The 20367-nt window shown below is 56.0% G+C and overlaps 2 protein-coding genes across 6 annotated transcripts; both read left to right on the top strand.

Annotated features, from left to right (window-relative positions):
* The first annotated feature begins 2853 nt into the window (after positions 1-2853).
* Tm9sf1 (transmembrane 9 superfamily member 1) lies at positions 2854-9846 on the top strand. Of its 5 annotated transcripts, none has more exons than XM_016006967.3 (6): positions 2854-3266; positions 3939-4300; positions 5165-5786; positions 6044-6229; positions 7850-8123; positions 9186-9846. In XM_016006967.3, exons 2-6 carry the CDS (start codon positions 3956-3958, stop codon positions 9577-9579), a joined length of 1821 nt encoding a protein of 606 aa, XP_015862453.2. In that variant the 5' UTR covers positions 2854-3266; positions 3939-3955; the 3' UTR covers positions 9580-9846. The 5 variants fall into 5 exon arrangements, with proteins under 5 accessions (XP_015862453.2, XP_006988600.2, XP_076401149.1 ...); XM_006988538.4 differs by having other exon boundaries at positions 3254-3484; XM_076545034.1 differs by lacking the exon at positions 2854-3266 and adding an exon at positions 3479-3718.
* A 160-nt stretch (positions 9847-10006) lies between these two features.
* Ipo4 (importin 4) lies at positions 10007-20201 on the top strand. Its single transcript, XM_076545032.1, has 30 exons — positions 10007-10285; positions 10372-10458; positions 10608-10687; positions 10773-10814; positions 11287-11416; positions 11504-11683; positions 11953-12018; positions 12105-12206; positions 12293-12376; positions 12588-12752; positions 13350-13403; positions 13556-13665; positions 14095-14203; positions 14382-14511; positions 14892-15005; positions 15100-15213; positions 15446-15566; positions 15715-15826; positions 15939-16057; positions 16457-16534; positions 16611-16668; positions 16758-16863; positions 16944-17137; positions 17267-17317; positions 17687-17812; positions 17923-18131; positions 18245-18377; positions 18464-18568; positions 19711-19780; positions 19873-20201. The coding sequence occupies exons 1-30, from the start codon at positions 10217-10219 to the stop codon at positions 20001-20003; spliced, it is 3249 nt and encodes a 1082-aa protein (XP_076401147.1). The 5' UTR covers positions 10007-10216; the 3' UTR covers positions 20004-20201.
* Positions 20202-20367: the final 166 nt, after the last annotated feature.

The following is a 20367-nucleotide window of genomic DNA, read 5'->3' as shown; positions in this document are numbered from 1 at the left end:
GTAATGAGCCACTCAATAGACTTACATTAAAATAAATGGGCTAAGTTATAAGAGCTAGTTAGGAACAAGCCTAAGCTATAGGCTGAACTTTCATAAGAAGTCTTATTGGTTTAAAATTAAGACAACTCCACGTAGTTAAAAGGGAGGTTTATTTTGTGGGGTAACTTACAAGTGAAGGGATAGGTTACAGGGTCCGGGAAAGGTGTAGCGTAGTCCAGCGGTGTTCTCTGGAGAATTCTACTCAGTGTACCTCCAGCGTACAGGATCCAGGAACCAAGAGAGCTGGCCCATCCAGATCTTGCGTCTTCAGGGGTCCCTCTCGGCTCTGCCTTGTAGGCGTGACAGTTAACGAAGCCTCAGTGGGGGTGGCACTTCCAAGTCAAAGCTGGAATGGCTACCCACTACAAAGTCTCTGTGTTGGTATTTGGGAGCTGGCTGGCTGGACAGAAAAAGACTTGTTACAACTGCTCATCACCTGGCCCTAGTTAGGTAGTTTGGTAACAACTCCATCTCTCATCGTGAATATAAGGCAAACCAATTTGTTCAATGTACCAGGCTCCCAAATCATGACACAGAGACTTATTATTAGTTTTGAATGCTTGGCCTGGCTTAGTCACATTTCTGGCTAGCTCCTTTAACTCAATCTGTTTCTCTTTATCTACCTTTTGCCCCAGGGCTTATTACCTTTCTTCCTTCTGTACATCTTGCTTTCACTGCTTCTGTATGGCTGACATCTCCCTCATTCTCTCTTCCTTCTTCCTCCCTCTTCTCCTGAGCCTAGATTTCTCCTATTTATTCTCTCTCCCTGCCAGCCCCACCTATCCTTTCTCCTGCCTAGCTATTGGCTGTTCAGCTTTTTATTAGATCAATCAGGTGCCTTAGGCAGGCAAGGTGAAACAGATGCAACACATCTTTACATAGTTAAACACACATCCTTACGTCATTAAACAAATGCTGCATAAACAAAAGCAACACCCTTTACACAGTTAAAGTCATATTCTTCGGTGTAAACAAATGTAACACATCAATGCCTAGTTAAAATAATATTCCACAACAGTTCAGGGCACATGTATTTCAACTGCCCCGTACATACAAGAACACCAAGTTCTAAAAATAAAGAGATAAATTAGTCTCGGAAGGAGTTCAACATTACAAAGGCGACACCCGAGAGACACCAGCACAGCGAGATAAAGTGATGTAAAGGAACCTGGGAGGAGAGGCACAGAGGGACCTCCGTGAAAACTGTCATCGCACTGTTCGGAGTGGAGTTCTCTAGTCAGGTAAGCAGAGAATGTCAGAGTGAGCAGTCTACACAGGGAGAATACACAGGATTAAGAAATGACATCCAAGGTTTCTAGTTGAACCAGACAGTACTCCGGAAAGTTAGTATACTGGAGAAGTATTAGGCTATGGCTCTGTGAGACCTCATGTTAAGCATTGCACATAAAAATTGGAGCTTGTTAGAAACAGTGCGGTGTAGAGATGGCTCAGTGGTTAGAGTGCTTGGTGCTTGCTCTTCCAGAGGACCTCAGTTTTTCGTTCCCAGCACCCACATTCGGCAACATGTAACTACCTGTAACTCAAGTTACAGGGGAACCAATATCCTTTTCCGGCCTCCTTGGGCACCCACACACATGGAGCATGCATGCATGCATACACACACACACACACACACACACCTTTTTGAGGCCAGATGAGGCTGCAGAGATCCTGTCTCAATAAAACCTCCAACCAACCAACCACAAAACCTGATGCGTGGCACCTTCTTTCCTGAGGTACCGCGTTTTCAACAATCCCTCCAGCAGCAGTTTGAAAAATGTTCCTGGGGGGTAGGGAGGTGGGGGTGGATCGGAGACTACCAAGATGGTTGACAAGATGGTTGATGGTATGGGGCCTTCCCACCAAGAAAACGGTGGAAACTCGTATGCAAAGATAACAAGGGAAGAAGTCAGGGGAGCTTGCTATTAGAGCGGTTCTAACAGAAGCTTTGATTTCTGGCTCCAGTGGGTAGGTCATCAGCAGAAGATGACTCCACACATCTTGCGTTACTCTTACCTACAAAACTCCATCAGGCCTGCCCCTGTCATGCAAGCGTTGAGGGCTTGCAGTCCCAGCTACCCACCAAAGCTGAGGCAGGAATGTTGCCTCAACTGGGCTTCAAAGCCAGACTGGGCAATAGAGCAAGACCCTGTCTCGAGGGAAGCAACAAGGACCAAGCCAAAGCCCCTGTGTCAGACTCAGCCCCAACTTCCTAGAATCTCACTGCCTCAGGACGATGGGTGGATCAGAAATCGGAGGAGTGGGTAAGAGAAGGGATGCTTGTGATTTCCTCCAGTACTTGCTTGCCCTCGGAGAGAAAACTTTGTCAGCTTCCTCCCATTTTGCTCCACGTTGCCAAGTGAGTCAGTGCTCAGAGGGAACCCTCCAAGGCCTGAGCCCAGAGAGCAGTCAACGTTTTCAAAGTAACCTGCAAAATTAGGGGGAAGGCCAAACGTCCCACACGGACCTACATAGGAACAAAATGATGGAAGCTAGGTATGGAGATGGGTACCTAGAAACTCCGAAGGCGGAGACTGGAAGAGAAACTCGGGAGAGACCCCGAGTTCGAGGTCAGCTGGGATTCCTGGTTTAAAAAACTAAAATCCTACCTCCGATTAAAAACAGCCGTGTCAGCCAAGGCCGGTGGTGGCGCACGGCTTTAGTCCCGGCACTCGAGAGGCAGAGGCAGGCGGATCTCTGAGTTCGAGGCCAGCCTGGGCTACAGAGCGAGTTCCAGGGCAGCCAGGGCTACACAGAAAAACCCGGTCTCAGAAAAAACAAAACCAAAACCAAACCAGCCCTGTCAATCCACCCAATACGCGGGGTGAAGCGGCAAACTGCAGGTGCCCCTCGCCCAGCTCCCGCAGACCCGTGGCTGCCAGTGACCGGGTCTGTGATGTCCGAAAGCCTGGGAAGGACACCTTGAGCAGGTGCTGGAGGCCACAGGACCCTGGCACGGGAACACGGCATAAACCCTCGCCCCGCCCAGGTAGGGGCGACTCTCCGCATCGGGGCCAGCCTCGGCAGCCCGGGACCGACCGGTCCAGCCTTCAGCCGCCCGCCCGCCCGCGCTCCCACTCCCCGGCCGTCTCTTTCCGGGCAGCCCGGGGCCGCGCAAGCCCGCGTGGGAAGCCGCCGCCCGCGGCCGGCGCACGAGCATCAAGCTGAGTTCTCCGGAGAGAGGAGCCTTCCCGGAGCTGAGGTCCCTGCCGGCGAAGGCGGAAGTGGTAAGGACTGACGTGTCCGGGCTGCGGTGCTGCTCGCCGGGAAGAACACTTGCATCGCCCGCGGGCTCGGGGACGGAGCCTGGCGGAGTCGCTAGCGGGGGGCCCGACCGCTGGCGAGCCGGAGCTGTCTGGGGAGCCTCCGAGCGAGCCGAGGGCGGACGGCGGCGGCGTGGCCGCAGCCGCGGCGATCAGGCGCCGAGGCGGACAACCCCGAGGAGGTCCGCCGTCAGGTCCCCGCCGAGCCTACTGCTCCGGCGCCGCTCTCCGGGAAGCCGGGCAGAAGCCCAAGGGCAGCTACGGGGGCCTGCGAGGCCGCTGGCGCCTCTTTCGCCAGCCGGTCCCTTGCAGCGAGGGTCCCGAAGCTGCGGCGGGTGCCTCTGCGGGAGCAGCGAGCCCAGCCCGCCGGGCGTTGCCATAGAAACGGGTTGGCTCGCGCAGCAGAGGTTCCCGGGGTGGGTGGGGGGGAGGCCTGCGAGAGGCGTGAACCCCAGGTTGGGAGGACTGTCGAGCGCACACGACCGAGCCCCCACCCCGTCTTTGGGATAGAAGTCTTGTGGTGCGGGGATCGGGAGGCCAATGGGAGGAGGTGGAGCCAATGGGCGCTTGAGAGACCAGACCCGGGGCGTCACGATTTGATACCTAGTTTCTGTAACCACGGGATTCCCCCAACAGGTCCTGCTGCCTTAAAGATGACAGTCCTAGGGCACCCTCGAAGTTGGAGCTGCCAGTGTTTGCCAGTCCTGATACTGTTGCTGGGCACAGGCCCTGGGCCAGGGGTGGAAGGTGTGACACACTACAAGCCCGGCGACCCTGTCATTCTATATGTCAACAAAGTGGGGCCCTACCACAACCCCCAGGAAACTTACCACTACTATCAGCTGCCAGTCTGCTGTCCTGAGAAGATCCGCCACAAAAGTCTTAGTTTGGGTGAAGTACTGGATGGGGACCGAATGGCCGAATCTTTGTACGAGATCCGCTTTCGGGAGAATGCGGAGAAGAGAATTCTGTGTCACATGCAGCTCAGTTCTGCACAGGTCAGCTCTCCACATTAGTTATCACTTAGCGCCCCCCCCCCCCCCTTGCCAGAGACTAGCAGTGCCTTGCATTTATGCTACCTTTATGGAAACTATCTGTTTGGACTCTAACCGCAACCCAGTGCTTAGATGTTCAGAACGGACTTTTCAAGATTACGTGGATACTGAGATGCAGAACTGATATTAGAGTCCAGGGCTCCTCACTCCAGACTTTTCTGTCAGTAACAGGTCCCACTTAAGACTCCTGTGTAATTCTCTTTCCTTCCATACACACCTTGGCTCTCTCTCAGCTCCTTGACTTTCTAACGGTTTTTTCTTTTGCAAGTCCTGGCACTTCTTAATCGATTCCAGTCTTTCTTCACACTTTCCCCCCACTTATTTTTCTGGGACTTTATCCCATCAAAGTCATACTTGCTCTTTTTGGGGACCAGTATACCAGAATCAGTCAGTGAGTCTCAATGGGAGTCAGTTTTGTTCCCTTGGGAACTTTGGCAATGCATAGAGACATTTTCTTTGTTTGATTTGGGGCTTTTGTTCTTTTGTTTTGGTTTTGTTTGCTGAAATAAGATCTCACTATGTAGCCCAGGCTGGCCTCAAACCCAAGATGAACCTTCTAAGTGCTGGGATAACAAGGATGTTCTATGTGATGGCTAGCTTTGGAGACATTTTTGATTGTCACAATTCGACAGTACTGTTGGTGTGTAGTGAGTAGAGATCAAGGATGCTGAATTCTGCAATGCACAGATCAGCATCTCCCTACAACACAGAATCATCCAGCCCAAAATATGAGTACTGCCAAGTTTGAGAAACACCGAGTTAACTCTGAGAGGCTTTGTGTACTGACCCCTGGCTTATTCTCTGTAGGTGGAACAGCTGCGCCAGGCTATTGAGGAATTGTATTACTTTGAATTTGTGGTAGATGACTTGCCAATCCGTGGTTTTGTGGGCTACATGGAAGAGAGTGGCTTCCTGCCACATAGCCACAAGATAGGCCTCTGGACACATTTGGACTTCCACCTAGAATTCCACGGAGATCGAATCATATTTGCCAATGTTTCAGTTCGGGACGTCAAGCCCCACAGCTTGGATGGGTTACGAGCCGATGAACTCCTAGGCCTTACTCACACTTACAGTGTGCGCTGGTCTGAGACTTCAGTGGAGCGGCGGAGTGACAGGCGCCGTGGGGACGACGGTGGCTTCTTTCCTCGAACCCTGGAAATCCACTGGCTGTCCATCATCAACTCCATGGTGCTTGTGTTCTTGCTGGTGGGCTTTGTGGCTGTTATTCTCATGCGTGTGCTTCGAAATGACCTGGCTCGGTACAACCTAGATGAGGAGACCAGCTCGGGAGGCTCCAGCGACGACTTTGACCAGGGCGACAATGGCTGGAAGATTATCCATACAGACGTCTTCCGCTTCCCTCCGTACCGTGGTCTGCTCTGTGCTGTGCTTGGTGTGGGCGCCCAGTTCCTGGCCCTTGGCACTGGTGAGGAGATAGGATTTGCTCTCGGAGGGTAGTAGACAGGTTATTGTAAAGGTTCAGTGGACCTCCTTCTATTCAGGGTGAGAGAAAAACGTAAGGAATCGGTAGCTCTAGTGAGGTCGTGTGTGGGTTCTCCTGACCACAGAACCAAGGAAATGTTATCGCATGAGACCCTTGATCTGGGCTAGGGGGGATGATTTCTCTGACGCCGAGAAGAGGTGTAGGTGAGACCTAACGGATTTCCCACTACTACCCTGTAGGCATTATTGTCATGGCGCTGCTGGGCATGTTCAATGTGCACCGACATGGAGCCATTAACTCGGCAGCCATCTTGTTGTATGCTCTGACCTGCTGCATCTCTGGCTATGTGTCCAGCCACTTCTACCGGCAGATTGGAGGCGAGCGTTGGGTGTGGAACATCATTCTCACCACCAGCCTCTTCTCTGGTGAGAACGTCCCCTTTTGTGGTGGGTCTGCCCAGATTTAGGGGTCCTGGGGTAGAGTCACAATGCGGGGAATAGAGGGAGGACTTTTAAAGATATTTCTGTTTATGTGTATGTTTTGCCTGCATGTATGCATGTACAGCACATGCACACGGTGCCTATGGAGGCTGTAAGAAGATACCTGATCCCCTGGAACTGGAGTTGCAGATGGTTGTGAGCTACCGTGTGGGTGCTGGGAACCGAACCCAAGTCCTCTGTAAGAACAGCAAGTGCTATTAACCACCGAGCCTTCTCTCCAGTCCCTGCACCGGGTGGGTGTTTCGTAAGAAAAATCCGTCAAAAATAATCTATCTCTTGCCGGGTGGTGGTGGCACACACCTTTAATCCCAGCACTCAGGAGGCAGAGGCAGGCGGATCTCTGTGAGTTCAAGGCCAGCCTGGTTCCAGAACAGTCAGGACTGAATAGACTCTATCTAAAACAGTCAACAACAACACCACAACACAAAACAAAAAACAGCATGACCACTATGCCTAGCTTTTTCCATGTGGGACCTGGGGATTCATGCAAAGCACTTCTCCAACTGAGCCTTCCGTTCCGCAGACACCGTGCTTAAAGAATGTGGTGTGCGCGCACTTGTGTGGGTGCTGTGAACTGTGCGCATGGGGAAGGGAAGGCAGCGGTCAATGTCAGGTGTCTTCCTCAGGAGCTCACCTTGTTTTTGGCCAGGGTCTGTCACTGAAGCTGGAGCTCACTGAATTAGCTAGAGTGGAAGGCCATGGAGTCCCAGGGATCCTCCTGTTTTGCCTTCCTTGACTGGGATCATAAGCTCTAACCACATCTGACTTGTTTTTGTTTTTGTCTTAAATGTGGATGCTGGGGATCCATCTTGGTTCCTCATGCTTTTGGGGAAAGGGCTTCACCAGCTGAACCATTTCCTCAACCCCTTAGAGAGCATCCTGGAGTTTATTTTTTGATACTCTTTTTATTTTGGAGGTAGGTTCATTCTAGCCTTCAAACCAGATTCCTTCCCCCCCCCCCGCCCCCCATCGAGATGGGGTTTCTCGGTGTAATGGCCCTGACTGTCCTGGAACTCACTTTGTAGACCATGCTGACCTCTGCCTTTGGAGTGCTGGGATTAAAGGCGGGTGCCACCGCCGCCCTGCTCCGATTGCCTTTTCAAAGACAGTAGCAGTCTACATTCTGAACCTTGTTATTTCCAGTGGGGTGTATTTGATTTATACCCCACCACATTTATATCTGAAGCATGGCTTTCGGAGAACAGATCCTTAACCCAAATGACTGTTTCATGCTAGAAATGATCAAGGGCCATGGCAAGACAGGTTCCTGTAGGCAGGTCGATTTTCGTCACTCTCGGACCACAATGAGGCAGCTGTCTTGATTCTTGACGGCACTGGGTGTGGGGAAGGAGGTGTTCAGAGAAATAAAGAACAGAGGACAATAAGCTATAAAAGGGTCAAGGTGTGAATTGAGTCAACTCTGGACATCCGGGAGCATAGTTGGGCCCTGTAAGTGGCAGGCTACTCCACCCCTTCCCCCTTAGGTCCAGTCAGAGTGGGGTGTCACGGGGATGTTGCTCCTACTGCTGACCCTCCCTCCTGCAGTACCCTTCTTCCTGACGTGGAGTGTGGTGAACTCCGTGCACTGGGTCAACGGCTCCACCCAGGCTCTGCCGGCCACCACCATCCTGCTGCTCCTGACAGTCTGGCTGCTGGTGGGCTTCCCTCTCACTGTCATTGGCGGCATCTTCGGGAAGAACAACGCCAGTGCCTTTGATGCACCTTGTCGCACCAAGAATATCGCCCGGGAGATCCCACCCCAGCCCTGGTACAAGTCGACTGTCATCCACATGACTGTGGGTGGCTTCTTGCCTTTCAGGTATCCTCACTTCTTACCATGGCCGTCACTCCTGGGGGTTTTAGTTTGGTTTGGTTTTGGACATTAGAGGGGTTTTGTTTTGTTTTGTTTGTTTTTTTGAGACAGTCTTATGAGGCTGGCTTGAAACGTACAGTTCTCCTGCCTTGGGTGCTTGGATTATAGAAGTGTTACCACGCCACTGTGGGTTTTTGATTCAGCGTTCCCCTCCGTGACGTCCTCAAAACCATAACCCAGTAACAGTCCCCAGTCCAGGGAGCTCATTCCATTGGCCTCCTGTTGCTGAACAGGAGGGCTTCAGCAGGTCAGAGGTGAGGGTTTCTCTTGTGAAGCTCTCCTACTCAGCGAACAGAAAGTAATAAAATGGGCTTCAAGCCCTGTGTCAGTGCCTGTGGGACCTGGCTTCTCTTTAGTGTTGACAGAGCCTAAGGCCTATTTGTTTACTCGGTCAGTTTGCTACGTACATTTTCAACAACACAGCAGAGAAAAGAGAGTACGGTATCTGCTTTTGTTCCTTTCTCTTGGGGCCTCATGCATTATTTGGCAAGCACTCCACCACTGAGTGATATCCCAGCCCCCCCTTTAAAGATTGGATTTATTTATTTTAAGATTTATTTATTTATTTAATGTACATTAGGGTTTTGCCTGCATATATGTCTGTATGAGGACGTCAGATCCCCTGGAACTGGAGTTAAAGACAGTTGTGAACTGCCATGTGGGTTCTGGATGTTGAACCCCCGTCCTTTGGAAGAGCAGCCAGTGCTCTTAACCACTGAGCCATCTCTCCAGCCCCACCCAGCCCTTTTTGCTATCTTTCATTTTGAGACCGTCTAAGTTTTCCAGGCTGGCCTTGAACTTGGCAATCCTCCTGCCTCAGCCTCCCAAATAGTAGTAGCGTAGTCATATGCCTGTCAGGGAAGATGTTCGTGAAATAAGAGCAACTAGTCAGGCAAAAGAATCCCCAGGCGGCTTCCTTTCCCTCCGTGACTGCACTAGGGAGGGTGTGGGTGAGTTCGGCAAGCGCTCTAGCGCTTTATCGCGCTGTCCTGTCTCTCCCGTCCACAGTGCCATCTCTGTGGAGCTGTACTACATCTTTGCCACGGTCTGGGGCCGAGAGCAGTACACTCTGTACGGCATCCTCTTCTTCGTCTTCGCCATCCTGCTGAGCGTGGGGGCTTGCATCTCCATCGCACTCACCTACTTCCAGCTGTCGGGGGAAGATTACCGCTGGTGGTGGCGGTCAGTGCTGAGCGTCGGCTCCACCGGGCTCTTCATCTTCCTCTACTCCGTCTTCTACTACGCCAGGCGCTCCAACATGTCAGGGGCAGTGCAGACAGTCGAGTTCTTTGGCTACTCTCTACTGACTGGTTACGTCTTCTTCCTCATGCTGGGCACCATCTCCTTTTTTTCTTCCTTAAAGTTCATCCGTTATATCTATGTTAACCTCAAGATGGACTGAGTTCTGAGGGACGGAACCGTTGCGCCCTGCTTTCATCATGCCCCACTGATTCCACTCGATAGCTTCCGACTGAATTGTGTGATGGCCTTGTCGTCTTCCTAACCCCTTTGCTCCCTAGGACCTCCCTTCTTTAGAGAGGACCTGGAAATTAAAAAAATCTCTATGATATAAGAAATATATATTTGGACTTTTTAAGTTGCCTTACGTTTTGGTCCTGATTTTTTTTTCCTTTTTACAAATGAAAATAAAATTTATTAAGAAAACGGATCCTGTGGTTGGAGGTTTTGGTCTAGTTACAGAATGCCCCCCGGGGACTGTTGTCAATGCCCAGGTCCTTTGAAAACCGAGTCCGCCACTGCCGCCCAAACTCTGGACCCTTGGGAACTGTCGGCGCCGGGAACCCACGTCCCCGGGGCTCAGTTTCTGTGCCTTAGCCGGTGCTCAGCCTGATGGAAGCCCGGACTGACGCCAGCCCCCACTCCAGCAGGAATTTTTTTAAGGGAAGCAAGCTGAATGACCCAGGCGACAGGAGGGCTGCAGGATAACGCCCTTTCCGCCGGAAGTCGGTGTCCGAGTCTCCACGTGCCGTTCCTCCCCCCTCCCCACCCGGGCCTGTAGCGGCGGCTCAGCTGCTGCCATGGAGCCTGCGGATCTGGAACAGATCCTAAAGGAGCTGCTGCTGCCGGACACCGAGCGCATCCGCCGGGTACGGGCAAGCCGGGCCGGGCCGGGCCGTGGGAGAGAGGGGGGCTGGGGGGAAAGCCCGGTCCTGACCCCCCAGCCTCCCCGCAGGCCACGGAGCAGCTCCAGACCGCCCTTCGGGACCCCGCTGCCTTACCCGCTCTCTGCGACCTGTTGACTTCGGCCACCGACCCTCAGGCGAGTTAACCTGCCCCTCCTCGCCCGAAATCCTGAGATTTCCTCCGTGTGCCCCCCTCTCCGGTTCCGCCCCAGCCCCCGCCCCCTGCGGTCTGCTCATCTTCCTGCCGTCTGCCATTCTGACCTGGCTTACCTCTTCCTCGCCCCAGATCCGCCAGTTTGCAGCCGTCCTGACCCGCAGGAGACTGAACACCCGCTGGCGACGCTTGGCACCTGAGCAGCGGGAGAGGTGGGCTAGGTCTGGGGTGGGAGGGGCCAGGCCCAGTCGGTTCTTTGACAGGCCCGGGACCAAGCGTTTGCCGCCTGTCTTCCAGCATCAAGACCCTGGTCCTGACAGCCCTGCAGAGGGAGACTGAGTAAGTGCTTAGCGCCCTCTCTTGCGGTGTGTGTGTGTGTGTGTGTGGGTGTGTGGGTGGGTGGGGGGGATGCGGTGTGTGTGTGTGTGTGTCCTAACTGATTTGGGGCTGAGGTCTTCTCAGGGCCGGCGGCCTTCTTTTTTAACCCCAGCCTGGGACTTAGCAGAGATTTCATTCAGTCCTAGAAGGTGGAGCCTGTGAAAACCAAAGTTTTTGAGAATGGGTGAAAATGCTCTGCAAAAACCCAGAACCGGAAAATGAGACTGAAATCCAGCCTGTCCAGAGGGGCTGCACAGATCACAATGCCCCCCTCCTTTAAGCTGTTGGCTTCTGGGGTCTGTCTTAGGAGAGACTCTGTGCTCGAAGGAGGATGCTTCTCTCCCGGGCACTCCTTGAGCCCGGGGCATTGTCTGCAGGGGAGGGTCATGAGGGTGGCGAAGGAAGGGATTATGGCTCCGTCTCCGCTTTGCAGGCATTATGTGAGTGTCAGCTTGGCCCAGCTCTCAGCCACCATTTTCCGAAAGGAAGGCCTGGAAGCCTGGCCTCAGTTCATGCACCTCCTTCAGCAAAGTACCCACAGTGCCAACAGCCCTGAGAAAGAGGTACCGGCCCACTGTTGGCAGCGGGGGGGACTCAGAGGCGGGGCAGCCCGTGGAAGCTTTCTCCTCTCACCCCTTCCTCCCGGACAGGTGGGACTCTTGCTGCTGAGTGTGGTGGTGTCGACCCAACCCGAGGCGTTCTACCCCCACCAGCGGGGGCTTCTGCAGCTTCTGGCCGAAACTCTGGGTGAGACAGGCGCCCCCAGAGTCCTCTTCTACTCCCTGCGCACTCTGACCGCCTTGGCCCCCTACCTCAGGACTGATGATGTGGTAAGACACTGGCCGTCACACCTTAACCTCCGTCTCTGCCAGCTCTTTGTGTCCTTACGTTTCGAAGGTCTGGCCCAAGATGCTTTAGATTTTCACTCTGCCTTCCATTCTTCCTAACAGTTGAGGGGATACAGAGGGGGGCCGGGCCCGACTGGTGTGTCTGGGATCGTCTTCTTAGACTGCATTGCCATGAGGAAGCCGCTAGTGTCGGGGGTCTGGGATTAGGCTGCATGTGCTGTCTGTGATTCAGCTCATCCTGTGTCCTCCAGCCTCTCGCACGGATGTTGGTGCCCAGACTCGTTACGGCAGTGAGGACTCTGATCCCCATAGATGAGGTGAGGACAGGTGGGAGGGATCTCCATTTTGGGAGGAGAATGGAGCCCCGTCCAGTCTGGTACCCTATGGCTTACCTATCTATCAGGTAAAGGCCTGTGAGGCCCTCGAGGCCCTGGATGAACTGCTGGAGTTAGACCTGCCCATCATCACTCCCCACCTCTCTGAGGTCCTCACATTCTGCCTGGAGGTGAGCCTGCCGTGGGTGCTGCCCCTGACCCTGGCTTGGCTGGAGTTTTCCTTGCTCGGTCCTGATTTTTGCTAGTGTCTGTATAGGTGGCTAAAAACGTGGCCCTTGGCGATACAATTCGTGTGCGCATCCTCTGCTGCCTCACTTTCTTGGTCAAAGTCAAAAGTAAGGTAAGTGCCCTCTGGGGTATGTTATCCCATCCCAGCATCTCCACTCTTAGTCGTGCTCTTGGGGTCCTGTTCAGGCCCCGGTCCAGCCTTCTCCTGTTCCTGCCCAGGAGATGGGGACTGTCCTGCTGGACTCCTTGTGGTTGGCAGGATGGAGTTTTTTCTCCTGAGCCCATTCTGAGGAGATGCTCAGGGCAGTCTCCTCCCCTCTTAGGCCTTACTGAAGAACCGCCTCCTGCCTCCCTTGCTGCAAGCCCTCTTCCCAATTATGGCTGCTGAGCCACCCCTAGGCCAGCTGGACCCTGAAGACCAAGATTCTGATGATGATGAGTTGGAGATCGGGCTGATGGGGGAGACCCCCAAGCACTTTGCTGTACAGGTATACCTTAGTCTCTTGGCCACTGGGACCATACCTCAGAGAAAGAACTCAAGGGGAGGGAGGGTTTCCGTTTACCGTGGTGGGAAAGGAATGGCCAAAGCGCGTGGTTCAAGTCCTGGCCACCAGGAAGCGAAGCAGAGCAGTCAACATTACCGAAGGGAAGCGGAGAAGGGAAATGCAAGAAGGAGCCAGGGCTCGAAAGATCCTGTAAGGACATGACCCCAGCTAAGCCCTACCTCCTACCTTTTGCTCCTCCTGGTGATGGCATTAGCTTGTTTATCCATCAAGTAATTAACTGATCATTAGGTCAAGGCCTTCCTGATCTAATTGGCTCTGAAAACACCATCACACTCTCCTAAGCATGTCTCGGTACAATGAAGCCGGTAATTAAAGTAACCATCTCAGCCAGGTGAGGTGTGGGTGTACCTGCGACCTCGGCTCCCAGCACTGGGGAGGCTGAGGCAGGATCGTGAGCTTCAGGCCAGTCCGAGCCACCCTGTCGCCCACATAGAACCGGTCATCACAGGTTTAAGGGACAGGGCTTAAGTGACTACGGGAGGTTAGAGATGGAGTTAGAATCTCCCTGAACTTTTGCAGGTTGTGGACATGCTGGCGCTACACCTTCCCCCTGAGAAGCTCTGTCCCCTTGTGGTAAGTGTGACTCTCCTGTTCTCACTATCCCTGGGTAGGTATAGTCCCCTAAAGCCAGGGATAATTGGGTACAGATAGGTGTGACGGGCCTGTTGGGAAAGTTGTGGGCAGGCTCTTGCTAGGCTTTCAGAAACACGCCGTGTCCTCCCTAGATGCCCATGTTGGAAGAAGCCCTACGGAGTGAGTTCCCGTACCAGCGGAAAGCAGGCTTCCTGGTGCTGGCTGTCCTGTCTGATGGTGCTGGTGACCACATCAGGCAAAGGTATTCCATTCAGTTCCTGTCCCAGGATGAGGTGGGTCACATCCTGTGGCAGCCGCAGTACCCCTGTTTCAGCTTAGTTGGTTTGATATTTTGTTTGTTTATTTGAGACAGGGTCTCACTATATAGCCGTGGCTGGCCTGGAACTCAGAGATCCGCCTGCCTCTGCCTCCCACTGCTGGGATTAAAGGCGTGTGCCACCACACCCAGCTTAACTGTTAATACTATCAGCTGGTCATGATATTTGCTGCCTTTCAAGAGTGTCCTGGTTTGGAAGAGAAACGGCTTTCCCATTACAGAGACAAAGGATGGTTTTTACCGTCCGGCTCTGGAGAGTTCTGGTCCTGCTCAGGAGGAATGGGGAGGTCGGTAGAGACCAGGGTTCCCGTGTCCTGCCCCTCAGACTTGGCTCTTCTCCTCTGCCCGCTTCAGGCTGCTGTGCCCACTGCTTCAGATCGTGTGCAAGGGCCTGGGCGACCCCTCCCAGGTGGTTCGAAATGCTGCTTTGTTCGCCCTGGGCCAGTTTTCAGAGAACTTACAGGTCAGCGAAGCTAAATGCAGACAACTGCCACCGCCGCAGGAGGGAAGGCCCCACCCCAAGGCTGGGGACCCTTGTCCCTTAAACTGCCACCTCTTGAAACATTCTTGCCACTATTGGCACTCAGGGGGTGTGTGCTCCGTGGGGGAGCCTGACCGGGTCCCGCTCGTTTCTTCCCCAGCCCCACATCAGCAGCTATTCAGAGGAGGTCATGCCCCTGCTCCTGGCCTACCTGAAGTCAGTGCCTACTGGGAACACCCAGCACCTGGCCAAGGCCTGCTACGCCCTGGAGAACTTCGTGGAAAACCTGGGTAGTGATGGGAGTGGAGAATACAGGGGGGAGAGCAACCCGCACTGGCTGAAGGGGGCCTCGGGGTGGGGAGGGGCGTGGGGGGGTCCCAGGGACAGGTGAAGGGGGCCGCGGGGTGGGGAGGGGTGAGGGGGGGTCCCAGGGACAGGCTGAAGGGGGCCGCGGGGTGGGGAGGGGCGAGGGAGGGTCTCAGGGACAGGTGAAGGGGGCCGCGCGGGGTGGGGAGGGGCGAGGGAGGGTCTCAGGGACAGGCTGAAGGGGGCCGCGGGGTGGGGAGGGGCGGGGGGGGGGGGGGTCGCAGGGACAGGTGAAGGAAGTGGGTTTTGCGAAAGGTCAGAGGCCTGGGTTGGTTGGTAAAGAAGACACTTGCCTTGCGCACAGGGCCCAAAGTGCAGCCCTACATACCCGAGCTCATGGAGTGTATGCTGCAGCCTCTGAGGACCCCCAGCAAAGCCCGCACCAGGGAGCTGGCTGTGAGCGCCATCGGGGCCATTGGTGAGCCAGGGGCCGGGGAGGTGAAGTGTGGTGCGGGTTCACCCGGAAAGTCCGTGTCCCCACTCCCTGCCTCCCGTTCCGTCCCGTCCTGCAGCCACAGCGGCCCAAGACTCCCTGATGCCCTACTTCCCTACTATCATGGAGCTTCTCCGGGGCTTCCTGCTGACGGGCCACGAGGACCAGCAGCTCGTGCAGATCCAGAGCCTGGGTAAGGAGAGACTTTTCCGGCAGGGCTCTCTGCACCCGGGCAAGGCCAGCGTCCACCTGTTGTTCCCCGGGGCCTCTCCCCGGGCAGATGGGTGTCTTCCTCTGACGAGGAGCTGTCCTTGTGTGTGTTGTACCCGGGAGCAGGGTGGTTTCGAGTGCCTCCTCCACTTACCGCCCTCGGCTCTCCAGTCGGTCTGCACCCCTCAGTGCTGGCTGAGCTCTCGCCCCCACAGAGACCCTGGGAGTGCTGGCCCGGGCCATGGGGGAGTCCATGAGGCCCCTGGCCGAAGAGTGCTGTCAGCTGGGGCTGGGGTTGTGCAGCCACATAGATGACCCCGACTTACGGCGTTGCACGTGAGTGGCCCTCCCTGGTGCCCCGGCCTCTCCCGCCCGTCCGCCCGCCCGGTCCTTTGATTCTGGACCACAGCCAGGGTTCCGGGGCTCTCCCATGTTGTCTGTCCGGAGCAGGCGGCACCATACCGGTTCTCTCTCGCTTCATCAGGTACAGCCTGTTTGCAGCCTTATCGGGGTTAATGGGCGAGGGCCTGGGACCCTACCTGCCGCAAATTACCACACTCATGCTGCTGTCACTGCGCTCCACCGAGGGCATCGTGGTGAGCAGAGGCTGGGTGTTAACTGGGCCGGTTAGACCAGGCTAGCCCTGCGGTGGGATTGGTCTCCCGGTCCCACCTGAGCCAAAGTCTCTGCTCTGCTTCCTTCCTCCAGCCTCAGTATGATGGAATCAGCTCCTTCCTTCTGTTTGATGATGAGAGCGAGGAGGAAGAAGACCTCATGGAGGAGGACGTGGAGGAGGAGGAGGTGGAGGACGACTCGGAGATCTCGGGGTAGGGGTGCTCTTCTACTTAAGAATGCAGACTTTGAAGCAGGTTGCACATGCCTTTAATCCCAGCACTCGGGAGGCAGAGCCAGGCGGATCTCTGTGAGTTCGAGGCCAGCCTGGTCTACAGAGCGAGATCCAGGACAGGCACCAAAACTACACAGAGAAACCCTGTCTCAACACCCCCCCCCCCAAAAAAAAAAGTGCACTTGGGGGCCAGAGGTAGGTGGCTCTCTGAGTTTGAGGCCAGCCTGGTCGAGAAGAGCCAGGGATACACAGAGAAACCCTGTCTTGAAAAACCCAAAAGTACAAAATAAAAGGAATGTCGACTTGGCTTCTGGACGTGGCCCCAGAGCAGGATCTGCTCCTGCCCTCATGGCGCCGCCGCCCCCCCCTCTCCCCCCAGGTACAGCGTGGAGAACGCCTTCTTCGACGAGAAAGAAGACACCTGCACAGCCCTGGGGGAGATCTCTGTGAACACCAGGTGAGCACACACACCCCCGCCGCGCTGCTGGGGACCGTCCCCGGGCCCCTTTCCCACTCCGAGTGTCTCTCCACAGCGTGGCCTTCCTTCCATACATGGATAACATATTTGATGAGGTGTTCAAACTGTTGGAGGTGAGTCGGTGAGGGGGATCCTTGACCTCCAGCGAGGGTCGTCCCGGCCTCGCACGGGCCCAGCCGCACACCGGCCCTTTTTGTTCCAGTGTCCCCACCTGAATGTGCGGAAAGCGGCCCACGAAGCCCTGGGACAGTTCTGCTGTGCCCTCCAGAAGGCCTGTCAGAGAAGCCCCTCCGAAGCCAGCAGTGCCGGTGAGGAGCCGTCAGCAGCAGGCTGGGCGCCCGGGGCCCCGGCAGGGCGTGACCGCGCCTCTGGCCAATTGTGTCTCCAGCTCTGCGGTCCTCCTTGGCTCGGGTGATACCGTCCTACATGCAGGCCGTGAAGGTGGAGAGGGAGCGCCCGGTGGTGATGGCCGTGCTGGAGGCCCTGACCGGGGTGCTGCGCGCCTGCGGGAACCTGGCCCTGCAGCCTCCTGGACGCCTCAGTGAGCTCTGCACGATGCTCAAGACGGTGCTGCAGAAGAAGGTGAGCAGGGGGGAAGGGAGGCTGTGGGCACGCGAGGGTATCGGGCCCCGGAAGAGCCCGCCTCACCACCGCCACCGTGGAAAGGAGACGGCAGGAGAGCCCCCGACGGCTGAATTATGTCTTCCACAGACAGCCTGTCAGGACACGGAGGAGGAGGAGGAGGATGAAGAAGGCGACCAGGTGAGAGCTACAGATGAAAGCCGTCTAGACCACCGAGTGCCCGCAGGGCCAGCGGTAGACAGTGCCCTCAGCTTAGCCTGGATGGAGGGAGCCAGGGCCGCTAGGAAAAGTCGGTGATGGCCGGAACGGTGCCGCCCTCATCCCAGTAAGGTGGTGGGGTATTCAAAGGAGAGTGGTGTGCACTGGGCGGTGCTGGGAGTGATAATGGAGGGCCCGGGCTCTTAAAAAGCCAGCCTGCAAACGGGTGAGTCCGTGAAGCAAGGGCGCCCCGAGAACCAGCCCCAGCAGCCAGTGGCAGATTGCGGGGTTGGGAGATGCCCAGTCCTAGAGCTGGGCCCTGGCGCTCCAGCCCCTCCCCTGGCTCCACAGGCAGAGTACGACGCCATGTTACTAGAGCATGCTGGAGAGGCCATCCCCGCCCTGGCAGCCGCCGCCGGAGGACAGGCCTTCGCGCCTTTCTTTGCCAGTTTCCTGCCGTTACTGCTGTCCAAGACGGTGAGTGCTCCATCCCCCAGCCTCCCGGCCTGGTCCGGCCGAGCGCCCAGGGCCTGCACCCTGCCCACCTCACCTCCATGGTAATCGGCACCCCCTCAACCTCCCAACAGAAGCAGAGCTGTACGGTGGCGGAGAAGTCCTTTGCGGTGGGAACCCTGGCCGAGTCGATCCAGGGTCTGGGCGCCGCCTCAGCCCAGTTTGTGTCCCGGCTGTGCCCTGTGCTGCTGAACGCCGCCCGGGAAGCGGACCCCGAGGTGCGGAGCAACGCCATCTTCGGGCTGGGTGTACTTGCGGAGCATGGGGGCTGCCCTGCTCAGGAGTATCCTATGCCTGCAGGAGGGGAGGCGGGGTTGGCAGTGAGCCCGGGCACCGGGTGAGGTGCTCCCGCAGGGGGACGTCTGCCAATGTGTGTGTTCCTTAACTGGGGGCCAGCCACTTCCCGAAGGTCCTGGGCCTCCTTTTGCCCCTGCTGGCGAGGGAGCGGCATGATCGCGTCCGCGACAACATTTGCGGGGCTCTTGCCCGTCTGCTGATGGCCAGTCCAGCGAGGAAAGCGGAACCCCAGGTGAAGGCAGGCTCGTGAGGCAGGGGTGGAGGCCAGGGGTGGTGGCGGAACCGGGACACGTGGGCCTGAGACGTCTGTGTGTTCAGGTGCTGGCTACCCTGCTACATGCCCTGCCACTGAAGGAAGACATGGAGGAGTGGATCACCATAGGCCACCTCTTCAACTTCCTGCACCAGAACAACCCTGACCAGGTACCCTGCTGCTGCTGCTGGAGCTTTACAGGAGTGTTAGGTTCAGTCTAAGGGGGACAGGAGCTGTCACCTGGACCTGATGCTGGCGGATTTCAGGTGCTTTTTGTTGTTTTTGTTTTTTCGAGACAGGGTTTCTCTGTGTGTAGCTCTGGCTCTCCTGGAACCCGCTCTGTAGCCCAGGCTGGCCTTGAACTCACAGAGATCCGCCTGGCTCTGCCTTCCGAGTGCTGGGATTAAAGGCGTGCGCCACCACCTTTTCCTTTCCTGTATCCTCGGCCTGCCCCAGCTTGTCACAGCTAACGATGGCCTTGGGCCCTCAGTCTTCCCCTCTGTCCTCCGGCTCCCAAGCTCAGGGATCCCAGGCTGCACTACTGTACTTAATTTTAACAGTTCTAGGGATCAGATCCAGGGCCTCATGCACACCAGCTAAACACTTCTACCAACTGAGCTCCGTGCCAGCTTCGTTCTTCCTGTTTGTCCCCAGGGTTGGCAGGCAGCCTGACAGTATGAGGGGGGGCGGCTGCTCGGGGAGCATTTGCCCACTTCTCTTGGGCTAAGCCAGTCCCGACGTCCCTAGGCTGATTTCCTAGGTCAGGGCTAGGAAAACAATCACCACCCTGCCATGTACTGGAATCTGCTTCCGAAACGATTCTGCGTGTATCAACTACCTGCGTTTGGACACATGCTCCAGTATTTTTGGTTTTTCGAGACAGGGTCTCTCTGTGTAGCTTTGGAGCCTGTCCTGGACTAGCTCTGTAGCCCAGGCTGGCCTGGAACTCACAGAGATCCGCCTGCCTCTGCCTCCCGAGTGCCGGGGTAAGGGCGTGCGCCACCACCGCCCGGCCTGCTCCAGTATTCTTGTGTTACCTTTTTTCTTAAATCTTTTTGTGTGGGGGGTGAGTATTTGGATGCTGGATTTCTGTTGGTTTGGAGGCTCTAACGTCAATCTTTGGTCACGCATCTTATTACCTCCGAAAAGAGATTGTTAGCCATGTTCCCTTATTCCTTCTTGAGCTCACAGCCGGGTCGGGTGGCAGCTCCAACGGTTCCATAGGCTTCTTCTCGCCTTGGCTCCACCCACCTGCCCTAAGCCCTGGGGCCCAAGGCTGTCACTGCCAGAGCTGACCAGCCCTTTCCCACAGGTTCTAGACGTGGCTCCCGAGCTCTTGCGCATCTGCAGCCTGATTCTGGCGGACAACAGAATCCCGCCAGGTGAGGTGACGACAGTCACAGTTCAGGGCAGGGGGAAGTGGGGGCGGCGGGCGGCAGGACCCCGCCCCTCATCGGGCCCGCTCTCTACCCAGACACCAAGGCGGCGCTGCTGCTGCTCCTGACCTTCCTGGCCAAACAGCACGCCGACAGCTTCCACGCGGCCCTGGGCTCACTGCCCGCTAACAAAGCTGAGGAACTCCAGGCCATGCTGGGCCTCACCTAGACTGCGGGCTCCCACCAGGCCCCCCTTGGGCCCGAAGACTACCAGTCAGCCCAGGCCCAGCTCATCTCACCAAAGACTGTATCATCGGAAGTCAATCCTGCTTGCTGTCTTACCGGGTGTCTCTGGGGCTGGATCTATACAAGCAGAGCTGTGACATCATACTGTAATAAAGGCAGCTTGCTCCCTGCTCGGACACTAGCTCTGAGAGCGTGAAGGCTAGAGGTGTGTGTTCAGAAATGAGACGGGCAAGGGGCTGGAGTGTCTCAGCACTGAAGGCCGCACACTCATCCTGCAGAAGACGGGACTGGAGTTCCTAGGACCCACACTAGATGGCGCCAAACTGTCTTTAATTCCAGCTCCAGGG

The sequence above is a fragment of the Peromyscus maniculatus genome, chromosome 9 (assembly GCF_049852395.1).
Source record: "Peromyscus maniculatus bairdii isolate BWxNUB_F1_BW_parent chromosome 9, HU_Pman_BW_mat_3.1, whole genome shotgun sequence".
NCBI classification, from domain to species: Eukaryota; Metazoa; Chordata; class Mammalia; order Rodentia; family Cricetidae; genus Peromyscus; species Peromyscus maniculatus.
The sequence above is the reverse complement of the archived record's forward strand: the minus strand, read 5'-3'. Positions and strand labels throughout refer to the sequence as shown.

Excerpts from the sequence above, each read along its gene's own strand:
- Tm9sf1 (XM_016006967.3), top strand. The coding sequence starts at position 3,956 with ATGACAGTCCTAGGGCACCCTCGAAGTTGGAGCTGCCAGTGTTTGCCA. Across the intron at positions 5,787-6,043 it reads GTTCCTGGCCCTTGGCACTG|GCATTATTGTCATGGCGCTG; the intron begins GTGAGGAGATAG and ends ACTACCCTGTAG. Across the intron at positions 6,230-7,849 it reads CACCACCAGCCTCTTCTCTG|TACCCTTCTTCCTGACGTGG; the intron begins GTGAGAACGTCC and ends TCCCTCCTGCAG.
- Ipo4 (XM_076545032.1), top strand. The coding sequence starts at position 10,217 with ATGGAGCCTGCGGATCTGGAACAGATCCTAAAGGAGCTGCTGCTGCCG. Across the intron at positions 10,815-11,286 it reads GCCCTGCAGAGGGAGACTGA|GCATTATGTGAGTGTCAGCT; the intron begins GTAAGTGCTTAG and ends TCCGCTTTGCAG. Across the intron at positions 17,138-17,266 it reads AGACGGTGCTGCAGAAGAAG|ACAGCCTGTCAGGACACGGA; the intron begins GTGAGCAGGGGG and ends TGTCTTCCACAG.